This window comes from Serinus canaria, chromosome 17, assembly GCF_022539315.1.
Source record: "Serinus canaria isolate serCan28SL12 chromosome 17, serCan2020, whole genome shotgun sequence".
Lineage (NCBI taxonomy): Eukaryota > Metazoa > Chordata > Aves > Passeriformes > Fringillidae > Serinus > Serinus canaria.
In genome coordinates this window covers 4,615,606-4,633,456 of record NC_066330.1, presented here as the reverse complement: position 1 = coordinate 4,633,456, position 17,851 = coordinate 4,615,606, and the positions used below count along the sequence as shown (strand labels likewise).

At 62.1% G+C, this 17,851-nt stretch overlaps 1 protein-coding gene across 1 annotated transcript; it reads right to left on the bottom strand.

The window, feature by feature from the left end:
* Positions 1–510: 510 nt before the first annotated feature.
* On the bottom strand, positions 511–16,040 carry FIBCD1 (fibrinogen C domain containing 1). The gene is made up of 7 exons (XM_030233405.2): positions 15,931–16,040; positions 10,698–11,174; positions 9,628–9,787; positions 8,792–8,928; positions 3,794–3,890; positions 3,437–3,616; positions 511–3,174 (listed from the first exon to the last, which is right to left on the bottom strand). The coding sequence occupies exons 1-7, from the start codon at positions 16,000–16,002 to the stop codon at positions 2,915–2,917; spliced, it is 1,383 nt and encodes a 460-aa protein (XP_030089265.2). The 5' UTR covers positions 16,003–16,040; the 3' UTR covers positions 511–2,914.
* Positions 16,041–17,851: the final 1,811 nt, after the last annotated feature.

Here is a 17,851-nt window from a genome sequence, read left to right as displayed (position 1 = left end):
CCCTGCGCCCCCAAACCCACCCAGGGCCTGGCCCCACATGGAGGTGCCCAAGTGCTCCCACCCTCCCTGGTCAACACACACAGCCAGCAGTGCTGGAACATGGTCCCCAGGGCACCCTGCTGTCCCCTCCAGGTCTGCCCTGGGCTGTGGCAGTGGAAAGTGAAGTGGGCAGCAGGGAGGGACTGTGGCATCGCTCGGTGCTCTGTGCATCAGAGCAGGTCCCCTTGGCACAGACAGTGCCACCCTCCCGGTGCCAGTCCCAGGGCCACCCCAAGGTCCTGCAGGGCCTTGGTTTGGGCTGGAGCCCTGGGAAACCTCCTCAGTCCCCTGGGTGTCCCCAGCTCTTGTTTTGCAGAGTGGTTTTGGTGTGGTGGGCAAGCCCCCAAGGGTGCTGTGCCATGAGCCTGGCACGGGGAAGGAGCCATCCCCCAGCACAGAGAGGAGCTGCAGTGATTCCGTGTCACTCCCCTTGCTGTCCCTCTGGCCATGTCACAGCTGTCACACGGTGAGTAACGATGAGATCCTTTTATTAAGGAGTTTAGAAAGTCCACGTGTACAGCTTTGGACACACTCAAACACGACCTAGACTTCACAGCACTGCTACACACCACGGCCTGGCCCAGGGCTTCTCTGGGAAGGTCCATGGCCACATCCCAGACCCCCGGTCACCCCTGCCCACCCCTTTCCAGGGAGGTGTCACCACAGATGGGTTTAACCTAATCCAGGGCCATGGAGCAATGCTTGAGCTCTTGGAAATAATCCTGGGAAATCCTGTGTCTTGGCATGGATTAAATGCCTCTCGTGCAAGTCAAAACAAATCTCTGGGGGGTCCCGGGTGACACAGGCAGTTACACAAGGATGTGCTACCAACAAACCAAGGTACAATGTTCCCTCCCTGGCATGGCAGAATGCCAGTGGAGGGGTCTGGGGGAGGATGAGCCTTCCCACCTGGCACATGGTTCCATGTGCATCCCTGCCCAAAGCATCAGAAAACCCAGCTACAGCTAATCCACCCAAAAAACTGATTGAAAAGTAAAGATGGGTGCAGGCAGGACCCTTTCCAGAAAGGTCCAGTGGAATGCAGGAAGCTCCTTGGAAGCTGTCAGGACTCCTGCTGTTGTGCTGAGAAATGCCACTGCTGAGTTCCCTCAGTTCCCATCATTCCAGAAAGCCCTGAGCCACTGCTCTGGGTGTGGATGGAGTGCCTAGAGCTGAGTGCCTTTCACTCAGAGCTCATCCTCACCTGAGGGCTCTGGAGGATCTCTCTGGCAGGGTAAAAAGCTGTGGTGATCCCAATGCATCGTTTGTCCATTTCTCTGTCAGGGCGGGCAGACAGACAGACACTCACCCAGTAGGTGAGAGAGCTTGTCCAGCACAAGATCCGAGGTGGGAAAGGCTTAAAAACTAAGTAGAATACAGAGGGATGTACAAACCTGGCACAGTTGGGAAGCTGAGCCTTTGATCTCCCCGTGCTTTAAGCTCCCCTGGAAATGGAGACGGGGGAGTTTTCCTCCCCTCCTCCGTCCGTCTGTCTGTCTGATGGTGTTCCTTGGGGCAGGGCTCTGCTCTAGCACAGGCAGAGAGTGCTGTAAGGGGTGGCAGGGTTCCATCTGCCCACTCCCCTCTCAGTCCAGAGTCTGCTCAGATTTGGTTCTTGTTTTTTTGGACAAAATCCCCCATTTGAGTCCTTCCAGGGAGCCAGCAGGAGACATCAGTCCCACAGCCCATGGCAGCTCCTGCCTGGGCTGGCTGGTGCTGCTGCCCGGTTATCAGGGCCCTGCAGATGCTAAGCCCCACTCGGGGCTTCTCTTTTGCAAAACCTTAACAGGATTTGAGGAAATGAAAGGCTTTGAATATCTGCAGGTGCCCAGCCAGTGCCACAGCTTAGCCAGGGTGGGAATGAATGCGGTGCCCAGGCCAGCAGTGAGCAGAGGGGCTCGCTGGGAGATGTGGCTGAGCTGCCTGAAATGTTTGGGGAAAGGTCACAGCCTTTGGATGGGGAAAGTCTGGTGTGAATCCGAGTGGGTCTGGTTGGGAGGGAGGGGCTGTGAAATGCAGGCAGAGCTGTGCTGGGAAGTGAGCCTTCCTCGCCTCCTCCTCTTCCTTGTTGTGCTCCCTGTTTGCCCAGCACTGCCAAAGCAGCTCCGTGCCGTGCTCGGTTCTGGGTGTGCGTCCTTGCAGCGCTGTTCTGGCTCACTTTGGGCTGTCCTGACCTGCTGGGAGGCTCCAGGACTCAGGACAGGGACAATGGGGACTAAGGAGCTGGTGGTTGTCCCTCCCCAGCTGCGTTGCTCTTGCAGGGGCAGAGGAGAGCGTTCTGCAGTCCAGAGGAGGAATTGCTGGCACGGTCAGGCTGACCCAGCTGAGCCCTCCCCATCACCAGTAGCACCATGGGGGGAGCTGGAGCTGAGGAGCAGCAGCCTCATCCCAGTCCTGGGGGTTTTTGGGGCCTGGGGTTCCCCATGACAAGTGCCCCCAGCCCCTTGCCTGCTTGGCTAGCCCACTGCCAGGTGTCAGTGACCAGAGCAGAGGTGACCAGAGGTGTTCAGCCTGCCTGGGCTGCTGCATCCCTCCCTCCCTCCTTCCTTCCCTCCAGGCAGCCCCTTTCCTTCCTGCTGGGCACCTCTGCCCAAATACCTGCATCCTCTCTGCCCCAGCCAGGAGCACAGGCCATGGGTCACACTCTGGTCAGGACACCTGGTCTGGCTGCAGGGGAGCCATGGCAGTGGGAAGCAAAGGTCTGGCAACACCTGTGGGTGCCCAGGAGCCAAAGTCACCCTCACTGGCAGCAGATGCTCCCCAGGGGCAAGCCCTCAGAGAGGATGGGAAGGATGGCAGCTGAGGGAGGGGGTCTGCAGGGTGCTGGGGATGGGCAGGAGACCGGGCATGGTGTGGGGGGGACTGATGCCATCAGCTAATTCTCCTCCCGGATGGGCCGGATCTTCATCTCGGTGAACTTGAGGGAGTACTGCCAGCCGGTCCAGGAGGACCACTCGATGCCGTCGGCGTAGGAGCTGTGGTGGCCCCGGAGGTACTGCCCGTTCAGGTTGGAGGTGTGGCAGTTGCGGTACCACCAGGCGCCGTGGTAGAAAGCGGCGCAGTTGTTCTCCGAGTGGTCGTTGTCCAGGTCCTTGGTGGTGAACTTCATCCCGTTGTGCTTCAGGAAGGAGTCACCTGGCCCAGGGGAAAGGAGTCCTGATGGGCACCTCCTGCCCTGCCCTGCCCCGCCCCGTGGGGCTCCCCTGGGCACCCCAGTGGGCGTACAGCAGATGCCCAACCAGCAGATGCCAACCTCACCCCGCCTCCAGCCCCCCGAGGCCGCAGGGGTGCAGCCGGTGCCGCTGCCAGAGGACACTGGAACACCCAGCAAGGGGCTTTGGTGGCTGTGACCCCCCCCCCGCCCATGGGGGATGCGCCCCCCATCCTGCTGCCCCACCTGCTGTCCCTGAGTAGTCGGCGATGGTGATGGGGTACCCGTCCTCCTCGGGGTCCACGGAGAAGAGCCCCACCCCGAAGCTGCCGTAGTGGGCGAAGGCGGTGCCGTTGTCGAAGTCCTCCAGGTCGATGCGGAGCTCGTAGCTGCCCTGCACCGTCAGCAGGTGGATCCTCTTCAGCCCTGGCAGAAGGAAAGGGGTGAGTGTGGGGATGGGGTGCCCAGGGCTCCAGCCCCTCCCTGCCTGCCCAGCCCATCCCTCCCAGCCCATGGGTGGGGGTCTCGGTGTCCCCTCCATAGCAAAGGAACCCCAGAGCTCCCCAAGCTTTGCCAGGACCCAGCAGTGCCAGCCCCACACACCCAACCAGTGCTCTCCTGTCAGCTTCCCGAAGCCGTCCCGGTAGGCTTCCCAGCCACGGAAAAAGTTGACGGAGCCGTCCTCCCGCCGCTGGAACACCTGGGGACACACAAAGGGCATCAGCTGCGGGGCTGCTCCCAGCCTGCGTGCCCCGGGCATCCCTCTGCTCCCCACCGCGCTGCCCACCCCTCCCTGCCACTGCCTAATTAGACAGCGGCACAAATTAAACCCTGCCGGCTCAGTGATTACACAGGGATGAGCTCCCCTGGGAAATGCTCCATCCCAGGGCTGGGTGAGTCCGTTCAGCCAAAACCCTTCACAGGATCCTCTGTCTGGAAATGGGAGCAGAGCTCGGGAAACCTGAAGCTCCTTGGGAAGTTGTGGGGTGTCCCTGGAGTGGTGGGCACCCTGCAGGATGGGGTCTGCTCCTGCACAGGGGAGCAGGGACGGGGGGGGCACCACCCGAGGTCTGTCCTGCAGCATGGGCTGCCCGGGTTGCTGTGAGCCCTCCTGCCACAGTGGGTGCTCAGAACTGTGCAAAAACCCAGCAGGGCTGATTTCTTCCTCCTGGATCTCCTTGCTCTCCTGGGCAGGCACCCCATTACAAAACATCATCTCTGTGACAGCCTCATTAACCTCCCAGAGAAATAATTGTGAGGCACTGAGTGCCCTGAGCCGTGCAGAGCCCCCAGATCCCAGCCAGATCCCAGGGCTCAGTGCAGCTTTTCTGCTCTGAGCCTTTCCCTTTTCCTCTCCCATCTGCTCACCAGCCCGTGTGCCCTGTGTGTTTCATCCCCTTTTGTCCATACTTTTGGGTTTGATTTATTGACAGCGATCCAGAAAACGCTGCTTCATGCCCGACCATTTGAACTTAATTAAGCCTCCAGCCCTGGATTAATTCCATTAAAGTTGGCTGAGCAAGCCTGCCCTGCTCCCACCGAGCTCTGCGCTCCCGAGGCCGTGGTGGGGACAGCTGGGACACTTGGTGACTTGGGCAGAGCCCTCCCAGGCTCTGGCAGCCCAGGGGCCAGAGACCCCATCTTCAGAGCTGGGCTGTGCTGCCCAGCTGAGCCTCCAGCACCCCAGGATTGGGGAATGTGGATGAGCCCTGAAGCCACCCTGCTTTGCTCCCCCTGGCTGCTTCTGCCCTCCTACACAGGGTTTCCCCCTGGCACGTGAGGCAGAACCACCTTGTGAACCTCTCACTGTTTGCCCTTCCCCACATGGGTGTTTTGGGGCTGGCTGTGCTGGCTGAGGCTCTGGCACAGCTCTGATCCTGCTGTACTTACCTTCTAGAATTAGAGCCTTAATTTTTATCCCCACGTTGAGCACTTGAGAAGCTGTGGTTAAGCCCATTTAAAGGGGCTTTCTTCAGCCTTGCTGGGAAAGGGGGGCAGCGTGGCTGGACAGGGGCCTGAAGCTGCTTTTCCCCGGCCACCACCAGCTCCGTGGCTGGCGTGGGGAAGGCAGTGGCTGCAGCACCACTGCTCCCTCCTAATCAGCTTTGAGCCACGGTTCTAAGTAGGCCAATTGCCTGAGTGGTGCCCAGGGAAGCATGTGGGACAGGACTCCACTGCCTGAGCCTTGGCACAGCTCAGGAATCACTCCAGGAGAAGCCTTCAGTGCCCCTCTGCCCACCAGGCTCAGCCCCACGGGGGTTTGAAACCAGGTTTGTGGCTGGTGAGTGCTGGAGGTCCTGTGTCCTCCCGAGTCTCCTGCTCCATCCTCATCATCTCCCATGCACAGTTCCTTCTGTGCCTCTTTTGTGCCCCCTCCAGGTGCAGGCAGGGCTGTGGGAGCCTCCTGATCACCCTCTGGGAGTGCTGGGAATGCTGGGTGCACCAGTGACCCGCAGGCTCCTGGGCTCCAGCCCTGCCTCACTGCTCTTTTCCTCCTCATCAAATATGCATCAACCCCCTCTTAAGCAAAAAGGATTTCCCTCCCTTCTTTAAAGGCAAGGCTGAAATATTTATCTCCCTCATTCTCTGCCTCCCCCAGTTGCCCCTGTGGGGCAAGGACAGGCTCCTGCAAAGCCACAAACCCAGAAAAATGGGTTAAAAGCAGAGAAAAGTGGGAAGCGCTGGCAGCTTCCTCTCCCTTAGCTCCACCAAGCTCCTGGTGGGCTGGAAGCTCCCAGTGTGGGGACGTGCTCAGCCATCACTTCACCACCACAGAGCTCAGGCTCCTGGTTCAGTTTTGGCAGCTATGGCAGAGAGCCCTCAGCCCTGTCCCCAGGGTGTCCTCTGAGCCCTCTCACAGCAGGGAGACCATCTTTGGATCAGGGAGACCCAAAGAAAGCCAGGGAGAAAGCTCTGAGCAGAGCAGAGCCAGTCCTCAGGAAGTGCCAGTCCCTTGGGGCACCCTTTGAACACCACAGCTGGCAGCTCTGCCCATCCCAGGAGCTGCTCCTGCCTGGCCCTGCCAGCAGAATTGTTGTGTCCTGTTTGTGGTGGCACATAAACCACATCCTTGGAAACAAAATGTTTCTGTGGCTCCTCTCAGCCCCTGCCTGTGGTTTACCCTAGCCCAGTGTCTGCTCAGCCCCATCCCTCTCCAGGACCCCTCCAGCAGGGGCTGACCAGGCTGGTCAGGCTGTCCCCGCCAGTGTCCCAGCACAGCAGGGACCCCTGAAGCTGGAAGCTGTCACTTGATGTCACCACAGCCCTTGTGCTGCTGGCACAGCCTTTCCTCCTGCTTTCTTTGGCTTTCCCACCATTTCCCAGTGCATGCTGCACATGGAGGGGAGGCTGAGGAGCTGAGGTGCTGATCCCAGGGGATTTTGCCCCACATGAGGAGCAATGGAGGCTTGGGGGCTCTGGGAGGAGTGTGGGGCATTTGCAAAGACATTCTGAAGACAACATCATGTGAAAAGGCAGCTTTTTGAGCCCTCCTGGGGTGCTGAGCTCCCTTGACCTCTACCATGCCATCACTGCTTTAGGAAAGAGCCAGAGGTGAGTGTCAGGGGCAGAGCTGGGCTGGGCAGTCACAGGGCAGCCACTGCAGCCCCAGGCAGTGCTGGGCACAGGACAGGGATGCTCCCATCAGCATAGGTGGGACTGACCCAGAAATGTGGCCCTGCTGCTGCTGGGCAGGGCTGAGTGGGGACAAAACCACCCTGCCTTGCTCATCCTTCCCCGGGATGGGGACAGGGAGCCAGCAGGACCCTGCCTCTGCAGGTCAGGCTTTGGGGACAGTGAGGTCCTGAGCTCTCCCCCTGCCCCGGGTCCCCCTGGCCTCTGAGCTGTCCAGGCAGCCTAAAGCTGAGCTCAGCAGCTCCCAAGCTCCCGAGTCAAAATTGATTCAGCTGCTGCCATCGCTTCCACCCACCCACATGCAAATAAGCCCAAATGTCAGGAGTAATCGCTCCAGGGAGAAGGGAAGGGAAGGGAAGGGAAGGGAAGGGAAGGGAAGGGAAGGGACGGGAATGGAAGGGCACGGAAGGACATGGACTGTGCCAGGCATGTCCTTTCTTGCCGTTACAGTGCCAGGTCCTGTGTCCATGTCCGTTCCTTTCACTTTCCGGACTTTACCGACTTTCACTGTTCCGTTACGTGCCGGTGCCCATTTCCTTGGCCATTGCTTTCCTGGACCATTGCCTTCCCCGCTCTGCTCCACAGCACCCAGCTGTGCCATGGCTCAGCTGGAGCCTGGCAGTGCCCCCACACCCCCAGCCCCCCGGAGATGGCTGAGACAATCCCTGCACCCAAGGGACTGGAGGCACGTTTGGGACCCTCTGCTGCAGAGCAGCCCTGAGAAAGAGGAGCCCGGGGTGTGCACCCTCAGCCCAGCCCTGGCTGTCTCTGGGCTCCTGCTTTGGCTCCTGGCCCCCTCAAGGCAGGGCAGAGCCGAGGTGTCTGTGCCACTGCACTGCCAGACCCTCCCTCTCTGTGCCCCCTCCCCAGCCCAGCCAAGCCCTCCCTCCTGCAGCAGCTTTAAATAAGCCTCTGAGTGTCTCGCTAATCACCTTGGGCTGCTCTTCAGGCTCGGCTGGGGCTGGAGGAGGCTGTGCAGACTTTGCATAGGGTTTGGAAGGACCCTCTGCACCTTGGGGAGCCAGAAGGGTCCCCCTCTCCCCTCTGTAAGCCCCCAGGAGCTGAGGTCCCCAGCTGTGCCGTGCCTCTGTTTCCCCACTGGAGCTGCTGGTACCACCCTGACACCGCAGGTTCCTCCTGCCCTGGGTGGGCTCTCGGAGGCTCTCACCAGCCCCCGAGGGCAGGGGGGCTAAGCTCCCTCCTGGCCCTGCTCAAAGCTGCTTAGGGCAATCAGATCGTGCGGATTTGTTTCCTAGAGCGCCCAGCTGGAGGGGCGCTGGCCAGCTCGGCTCTCCCAGCGTATCCTCAGGGCAGAGGCTGCCTGCCCACCCCTCCTGCTGAGATCCCACCAGCTCCTGGGACCCCCTCTCTGCCCTCCTGGCACCCAAGTGATGCCCCCCAGGGCAGGGGGAGCTGCTGACCTCCAGCTGCTCCCTGGGGCAGGGGGGCTGGGGCTGGCAGAGCCGTGTCCCACCCCTGTTCCCTGCCCCCACTGCTGTGATTATGGCCCATCGCAGCTGCCCTGGCAGAGTGAATCGGACAGGGAGTGAATCAGCAGAGCTCCCGAGGTGCCCCAGGCACCCCGGCCTTAAATGAGGCCAAAAGTCCGGGTTTGGGGTCTGCCCTGAGCCCCAGCACTGCCTCACTGGGTCCACAGGGCAAAGCACAGCCACACCCCAGCCCCAATGAGAAGGACAAATTCCAGAGGTGGCACCCATCTCCCTGCCTGAGCACCCTCCAGCTCCAGCCCAGCTCCCCAGTCCAGGGCAGGCACCAGGCTCCAGCTCAGGGTTCTGCCTGGCACCACTGGGCAGCTCTGGGTGCACAGCCAGGCCCCTCTGACATTGATTGCCCTTCCTGATGACACCTCCAAGTGTCCAAAGTGACATCTCCCACGCCCAGCAGCACAGGGCCAGCCCGTGGCCAGCAGTGCCATCCCCCCGTGTCCCCAGCGTGGTGGCAGCTCACCGTCCAGCCGCCCCCGTCCGTGGTCATGTCACAGTAGACCTGGAAGCCATCGGGGTAGTGGGTGGGGAAGATGGAGTAAATCCCATCCTCCTGCTGTCCACTCACATAGATGTCAAAGCAGTCTCGGGGCCGGGAGCCTGCAGCGTGCCATTGGGATGGGGTGGGAAGAGGGGAAGGCTGGTTAATTAATGGTCTAATTTAATGTCTGGCCATTTCTTCCAGGCTCCCAACCTTGCTTCCAGCTCTAGTTGCCAGCTTGGTGCTGCTTTGCTCTTTCCCTCCCTTCTCCTCCAATGCTCGGGGTGAGCAGTGCCCAGGGGGATGCCACCACCGTGGGGACTCCCCAGCAGCTGGCAGGGACTGACCTCATGTCCCTGTGAGATGGCAAGGGCGAGCTGGGACCCAGACAAGGACAAGGGAGAGCCAGTGCCCAGGGAGGCTGTGGGGACGTGCTCCCAGCTCCAGGACAGGCTCCCTCAGCTGCATCCCAACCCAAGGCTGAGGGATGTGACTGTTTATCCCGGGCAGGGCCACCCTCAACACCTACAGAGGTGAATGCTCTGTCTGGTCCCTGCTACCCTCTGTGGGAGCAGATGGCTTTGCAAGGGTGTGAAGGGGCTTTTGGGCTGGTTTATGGACAACTGGGATCTGCACGGTGAGAACTCCCCCTCCCAGGACACACCTTCCCTCTCCCTCCTTCTCCACCTCCTCACCAGCCCTGCACTGTTTTAAATCCCTTCTCCAGGATGCTTTGCCCCATGCTGGGTGGTTTCTCCCTCCCACGAGCAGCCCCGGGCACATCCCTCTCCCCGGGGGCTGGCAGGGATGCCTCTCACCGTTGGAGCAGCCCCGGGGCCGTGCTCCCCTGGCCGGGGCTCGCTGCAGGTCAGCCTTGAGCCGGGGCCGGGCCCCGCCGCGCTCCTTCTGCAGCGAGTCCAGCACGTCACTGACAGAGCTCACCAGCCGAGCCATGTTGGTCTGGCTCTCCGACAGCAGCTGTGGGCAGGGGACACGTGGGGGACACAGAATTGTGGTGAAATGGTTAAATCCCTTCCACATGCCAGCCCCTTGACCGCTCTGCTCAGCAGTGCCGGGGTATGGGTGGTGGGGACATAAATGCACAGCAGATTCTATAAAACCTGTGGCTTTATCTCTGATCTCTGTTGCTTTTTGGCAGGGGTCAAGGTCTAGATAAGCACCTATTGCCACCAGGGAGGAGAAACCCCCAAACCTGGGTGCAGTGGTGCTGCAATCCCATGGGATAAGGAGCATCTCTGGGCAGAGGACAGGATGACGGAGGCGGCAGGAATAGCCGTGTCCTGAGGCAGCCGCCAGCTCTTATCATTCCCTGAGGTGACCCAGGCTGGGACAGTGACACAGGGTGGCTGTGGCAGAGCATCAGGATGGGGAGAGAAGCGAAGCAGCAAGAAACAAGCAGTTCTGGGCAGAGGGAGTTGAGTACCAGGAGGGTCAGGCATGGAACACCCAGCCATGCCCTGGATCTCGCTATGACACCTGGCAGACCCCTGGCATACTCAGGTAAGCATTTCCACACAGCTCATTGGCTGGGAAATTTTGGGGACTGTAAAGAGGGGAGGCTGATTGCTGCATGAGCTGCCCTTGAGAAGGTTCTGTGCTGTGCTTGGCTCTGACTGGAGCTCCCAAACTGGATCTGGAGCTGGGACACCCACAAGGTGGGAGGCTGCACACCAGGCTCACTGGCACTGGGGTGGTTTGGCAGGGAGACACTTCCCAGCTTCCAATTCACAAGCACTTGCCTTCAACCTCAGCTCCTTCTCCTGGAGCTCTCCCCTGGATGCTCAGGGCAGGGGCTGCCCCCAGGGACATTGGGACAGGGAGTTCCACCCCCAGGGAGCCCTGCCTGGCCCTGCCAGCCCCAGCTCACCTGGATGAGCCTGCCCTGCTCTCCCTGCAGGGCGCTGAGCTCCTGCCCCATGGCGCTGTGCCCCTTCTTGAGGCCATCACAGTCAGCACGCAGCTGCACGGCGTGGCTCAGCAGCTTGGCCACCTCGTCTGCCACAGTGACGAGCAGGGCCTTCTGCTGGCTCTTGGTGGCCTTGGCCTCGGCGTCGTGCTCGGTGAGGGCGTGCAGCAGGGAGCTCTGCAGCCCCTCCAGGCGTCCCAGGGCGCCGGCAGCGCTGGGGCAGTTGGGGTCGATGAAGATGTTGATGCGGGAGCTGTCGGCTTTCTCGATGGTCACCAGCGCGTTGGCCTCCTCGGGGTTGGTGCTGATGACGGGAGGTGACTCGGTGACGGGCGTGTGGTAGTGGTTCATGAAGAGGATGGCCCCCGTGACTGTCACCGCGAGGAGCACGGCCACCGAGAGCAGGACGGTGCACAGGATGTAGCCACAGCTCATCCTCTGCGGGTGGATACAGACACACCATCAGCACAGCCCCCTCGCCCCAGAGGCAGGCTCTGCACGAGATTTGGGGTCTGGCAATGACACTGCCCATTGCAGAGGAGGGAGGGTGGGGACCCAGGGAGCCCTGCAGGGACACGGAGGCCACGGGCGAGCACGGAGTGAGCAGAGCAGCCGAGCCCGCCGGGGAGCGGGCTATGAAATAATAACGAGAGCGAAGGCACGGCACCGCCGGCTCCCGTGGCATGTTTTATTTACAGCACTGATCCTCGGCTGGAGCGGCCCTGGCTCCCCGGGAGATGTGTGTGGGGCTCCCTGCTGCCCTGGGCACAAATGTGGGGAGAAAAAGGGAAAACACCTCGTGTCCCTCACAGTGGGACTGCAGGGAGGGCAGCACCGGTGGCTGTGGGACAGTGTTGGGGTCACGTTGCCCTGAGGAATGTGGGGACCTGCTCTGCACAGGGCAGCCCCCAGCTATGGCAGGCAACTTATCTTCACCCCCCTTGTCACCTCATTTCCTGCTGGAGGGGGGCAGAGCTGCTCCCAAAGCCTTGGATCAGTTCCAGAGCCTCCTGGCAAGGGAGAGTTGCTGTGGGAAAGGTCTCTGACCCCCCAGCCCCTCTGGCAGCTCTGGTGCTGCTCAGACCCATGGGCTCAGCCCGTGGCACCTGCTCCATGCCCAGCAAGAGCCTTCTCTCCCTGCAAAGCCTCAAGTGCCAGCACAGTCAGTGCAGAGCAGGTGAGCTCCCACCCGATCCCCTCGGCTCCAGATCCCCCTCCCCTCCTCGTTACACCTGCAGGACAGAGGCTGTGATTTCCCCCTGACCCTGGCCACAGCTGTCACAAGGAATTGCAGGGCTGGCAGCAAACTGCAGATTCAGAGAGACAAAGACTACTTCCCCCAGAAACGAGGGGAAAATTGCTGCATCTGCAAAGATTTCCCAGGCCCTGTCCCCTCCTGTGCACATCTATCTGGAGTGACACCTTCCTTCAAGCACCCTTCATTTCATTCCCTCTCACGCAACCATTTGCATTAAGGTGACCCCACAGCTGCAGCAGGGCTGCCTGGGGGGCTGAGGATGCCCCACCAGCCCCAGGGTATGCTCTGGCTTTCTCCCCCTCTCCATGGAGTGAGCCTGCAGATCAAACAGCACTGGACTGAATGGGAAGCCACCTGCAGGGACCTCTGTGAGGAGACAGCCCCAGGCTCAGCCCTCAGAGCAGGTTAAAAGGAGATGTCAAAGGCAATAAGGGAAACTCTGGGCAAGCAGGGGGTTGAGGTGTTGCCTGGTGTGTGTAGACACAGAGCCCTGCTGAGGGGCACAGGGGACTCCCAGAGCAGCAGGATGGTGGCAGACAGAGGTGGGAGATGCCCATTGCTCAGATCCTTATGGGGACACCCAGGACCTGGGCTCAGCTGGGCCCCTCAGCGCCCTGCAAGCACAGAAGTGACAGGAGGGGTGGCTGCTGACCAAAGGCCAATGTCAGGTGGTTTGGCATCTACAGGGTGAGCAGGGACCCTGTCCCTGTGGTTCTCCTGGCTGTGACAGCACCCTCATCTCCAGGACTTTGTGCCCTCCCATCCTGCTCCCCACAATGCTGCCGTGCCCAGCTGGAGGGGCACATGGAGGAGCTGCAGGGCCCAAGGGTCCCCTCTGAGCAGTGAGAGCTCCCAGAACAGAGCCATGAGTGGATGAGGCTCCACTTCCCACGGCCACACAAATCCCAGCTGGGCTGGAACACACCAAAACCTCACAGCTCTGCCTGGGTGTACCACCACACCAGGAGCTGTATCCAGCTGTTTTCCAGCCTTCAAGCCCCAGAATCACTGCCCTCCCACCAGCAACAGGAATTGGGGGCCAATCCCCTTCCCAAGGGATCCCTTCTGTGTGTGACTGCAGGATCCTGAGTGGCAGCAGCTTCAGGAGTCCCACGGCATTTTGCTGGCAGGTTGTGTTACCTGGCAACCTGCAGTGGGGAGAGGAGGCAAACTCAGCCAGTGGCATCAACAGCGCTCCAAAGTGGGGTGGGGGTCCCCCCAAGCCCCTCCAGCAAAGCAGCACTGCAGCAGGGTGCCCAGCTGCTGGCATGGGACCCTGCAGACACCCCCTGCCACACACTCCTGCCTCACCATGACCACAGCTCTCATGATCCAGAGGGTTCCTGCTGTCTGTTCCATGGCCTCAAGCTCCTGGAATTCTTGCCAAGAACTTTTGGACAGCTGTAAGACATCCCCCTGCTCTGGTTATTGATGTTCCCGTGAGGACATCCATTGGGCTGGAGGTCCCAGTGTCTTCAAATCACTCCTTCCTAAGGAGAGCAGAATCTGTGCAACTGAGTGGTGCTTGGGATCAGCAGATCTTCACTTGCAAACCTGCTCTGGAGCCTGGAGGGAGCCCCAGGCAGGATCTAAGGGATGTTGTGTCCCTGGTGCAAAGCTGAGTTGGGCTCTCCATGCCCTGCACTGGCACAGGCAGTAGATCTACCCTTGGTCACCCATGGGAGCTGGGTCCTTGGTGACCCAGCCACACTTCATGAGGAGCTCTGGACCCCATCAGGACCCTCAAATCAGCCCCAAGCCCACTCAGCCAGCCAGAATGGCTGTTCTGGGGATGGAGACAAGCAGCTCCAGCACATGCAGCCTGTGGGAAGGGAAGGACATGAGCCAGCTTGTCCTCAGGGCACCCAGAGGTGGCTGGTCCCTGGAGAGCATGGATGGAGAGTGGTGGCAGCAGAGGCTGAGCTCTGCCCTGGCAGATACTGTAAGATGAGGAGGTGCCCTTTGCTCCTGCCAAAATCCCTGCTCCTCTCCAGCTCAGCAGACTGAAGGATGGCAGGCAGCAGTCCTGCAGCCTGGCTGCTCTGCCCCCGGGCTGTGCCCTCAGCCAGGGACGAACCAGAACCTCTGCTCTGCTTCCCAGGCAGCTGGACACTGTGGTTTGCATCGCCCAAGCTCAGCTGTTGGTGCAAACTTCAGTCCAGGTACATGCACCTTCCTGCCGGGGTCACCCAGCGCTGCAGGCGCCCCAGGGCAGCGAGGGTCCGTCCCCTCCCCGAACCTATCGCTCATTCAGAGCTGCCTGAGCAGCTCAGTTCGCATCCTTGCTCTGCTCCACCGCTCCGTCCCTGTCCATCCTCGCTGCCCATCCCTCTCTGCCTGGCTCGGGGCTGCAGCCGCCGTCCCCTCGCCCTGGGCCGGGGCTCGGTCCCCGCCGCCCCCCGCGGGCACGGAGCGGGCGAACTGAATCCCGCTCCCGTTTTCCTGCTCTCCTCGGTCACCCAGAGCCTTCCTGCGACCGCTGCCACGGCACGCCACACTCTGCGGATGGGGAAGAGGAGAGGAGAGAGGACGGGGAGGATGGCGAGAGCACCGGAGCCGCTCTGTGGGTGAGCACGCAGCGGGCTGGGCTGGGATTCCACCGGAGCTTGCGGGAGCTGGGACCGCAGCACCGGCTGCACGGCAAACTCTGTGCATCCTCTGAAACCCACCGTGAACCATCCGGCTCCGCGCTGAGGTGTCCAGCCCCCCACGGCTGGTGGGGCTGGATCCATCCTGCCCGGCTCGCCCTCGGGGGCACAAAACCGGGGGGATGGCAGGTCTAGACTGATGGCACTGCTCGAATCCCTGCATGCAGGGGCTGTGCACAGGGAGGGAGCTCTGCCAGGGAGGAGAGGGCAGGCTGGTTTCTCTCTCCGGGGGTCAGGGGTCTGCCGGGGTGCGCAGCCCCCTCCAGTGAGGCGCGGGAGCTGCTCGCAGAAGGGAAAGTCAGGCAGAAGCCCCTCTTGCCTTGCTGCGGGTGTCAGGGGACAGGAAAGTGGCGGACCGGGGGTCCAGCGTTTCACGGCTGCTCCCCCAGCTCCTGGGCGCCGAGGAAGGGCAGCGCTGCCAGCTATCGGTCCTTTCCCTTCACTCACAGGCTCGCTGGAGATTTGCTGTCCTCCAGCTCTTCGCAGACACCTTTGTCCATACTCCGCGCTCCTTCTTCCCACCCTGCCCGCGCTCAGCGTGCATCCATGCCCGCGCCTATCCCTAGAACTGTCCAGGGCCAGGCTGGATGAGGGTTTGAGCAACCTGCTCTAGCAGAAGGTGTCCCTGCCCGTGGCAGGGGGGGTCGGAACTGGGTAATCTTAAATGTTAATCAAGCCGAGCCAACCTGGGCTTCTCGGGCTCGCTACCTGCTCGGCCGTGCCGGGAGCTGGCGGCCGGGCTGGCGGAGCTGCCACACGTGCAGCGGGATGTGCAAACGGGCTCCGGCACGTGCCGGATCCCCCGCGTGTCACCGCAGGCTCTGCCGCCTCTCCACCGCACCCCGCCGCAGCGCCGGCCTCCCCCCAAAACCCAGCGGGGCTCCTGCGGGCTAAGAGCCGGTCCAGCGGCCGGGAGCCCCCGAACCGGGGGGATGAGTCCGGCTGCAGCTCGGAGCTGAGATGCCAAATCCCCTTTAAAGGGTTATTTAAGCAGTTTAGAGCGTGTGGAGGTTCGGCAGAGGCGTGTGGCAGCCCCGGAACATCGCTCGCTGCCCCAGCCCGGGGCAGCCCTGGGGCTGGGTGGGAGCCCTGGCCGCAGGTTAATTAACGCATTGATTGGGAGGGGGGTGAGGAGGTGCAGCCCGGGGGGCTTCGCACGGCGGGGACTGGGGGGCAGCTCGCCACGCTGGGGTGCACCGGGAGAAAAGCTCGCTGGGGACACTGGGGGGTCTCTGGGACCCCCCGGCTGGATGACCCCTCCCCGCCCCCCTTGCCCCCCACCCCGTACCTGTGATTTCTCCTGCTGCCCATCCTCAAGTTGCGAGGCTCCTCCCACGGTTTTCCAACGCTCGTTCCCCATCGCGCCGCCAACTTCCAGTCCAAGTAAGTGCCCGGACCCCCACAAGCCCCCCCAAACCTCCTCCCCGGCGGCGCAGCCCCCGGCCCGCCCGCGCTGCCCGGCTGGCCGCGGCGGAGGACGGGCGGCGGCGGCGGCGGCGGCGGAGGAGGAGGAGGAGGAGGAGGAGGGAGGGAGGAAGAGGAGGGAGGGAGGACACGGGCACGGACACGGGGGTGGATCTTCCCTCCCCGCCCGCCCCGACCCCCCCCGGGGCTCCCCCGGCCCCGCTCCGGACACCCCACCCGGTGATGCCCTGGGGGATCTCCCCGCCCCCCCCAGCACCGCCCGCCGCCCCCCGGCCGCCCCAATCATTCCGGACCCGGACTCCAACCCCCCCTCCAGCCCCGGGCTCCGCAGCTGCCCAGATGTGGCAGCACAGCTGGAGGAGCGGCAGCAGGTAAGGCGGGGGCCGGTACCAGCGGGATCGGGGGTGCTGCAGGGGCCCGGGGAGAGAGCGGGGGATGCCCCCGGAACCCGCTCACCCCTTCCCAGAGATACGCCCCTACATCCTCCAGTGGAACGCCCCGAGCTGGTGGGGCTCAGTCCCATCGGTGGGCAGGGATGGGCAGGGTGCTGGGCGGGGGGGCGGAGAGGGCGGCATTGGCATCGCCACCCCCCCAAACCTTTGTACCCAAGGGTAGCCAAAGTGCTGGGGGGCTTTCTGAGCAAATCCCAGCGCACTCTGCGAAGCTGGTGCTGGCGGGGAGAGGCAACAGCCGCCCCCACCCCCTCCAGGGTCTCAGAGATGCCCAAAGCCCAGCGCTCCCAGCCCAAAGCCGTGGTGCTGGCCCTGCGTGCCAGGGCTCCCTCCCGGCCCGATGTGCCGCCACTCCCGTGTGGATGTGGTTTTCCTTCCCATAGCTTTGCCGCACCTCCCGTAAATCTTTTATTTGCCACTTGTCTGACCTGCGGGCAGGAGCGTTGCTGAGAGGTTCAGAGGAGCATCGTGAGAGCAGCGATGGCTCAGAGCTGCTTCAATCCGGCTGGGGGGAGGCTGAGTTCTCTCTCCAGGTTGAGAATCCCCTGGGAAACCTCCTGGGCAGCCCTGCAGCCCCTTGCCCTGCAGCAGGAGGCTGTCCCCTGGGCATCCCCCCAAACCCCTCTGGGTCTCTGTCCCTGGAGCTCAGCCCCAGTTGGGACCTCCAGCAGCTCCCCTGTGGCTGGGATGGGCACCCTCACTGGGGTGGGGGCTGCCTCCCTGTGGGGCAGGTGTGGCACAGGGGTGGCAGGTTGCATGTGTGGGGGACGAGGGGTTCATCAGCTTGTCTCCAGGGCACACACCCTATTTTGGGAAGAGCTGGATGCGTGCTGGGCTGGCAAATATTCCCAGAGAGCTCTGTGAGGCAGGGAGGGGAGCGCAGGCATTGCCTCAAGCCGTCGGTTCCTTGTGTGTGTGTGGGGTGTGTGCATTGTCTCCCGGCCAGGTGCAAATCCTGCCTTTGGCTGCAGAGATGTTTTGTGTGGATTTACCGGGCGATGCTCGTGGCTGGCAGCCCAGCTCCTTCCCCATGGACGGTTTTCAAGGACTTCCCTTTGCAGCTGAGCCCGGCCAGCTCGTGCCACTGGTGCTCGGTGTGCCCGCACCAGCCGGGCTCAGCTCCCTGCTCCGCTCACCCGCGCTGGAAGCAGGAGGCGCTGGCCCCCGGGAAGCTGTTTAAGCTGAACTCCAAACAATAAAAACTTATCATTAAAAAGAAATGCATCTTGGCTTCATGTGGCCTGGCAGCACGGGGAGGAGTGATTCAGTGGCTTGTCAGCCCTGGGCGTTAGGCACGCCGAGCTGCACAACTGGACACTCTCCAAGTCCAGC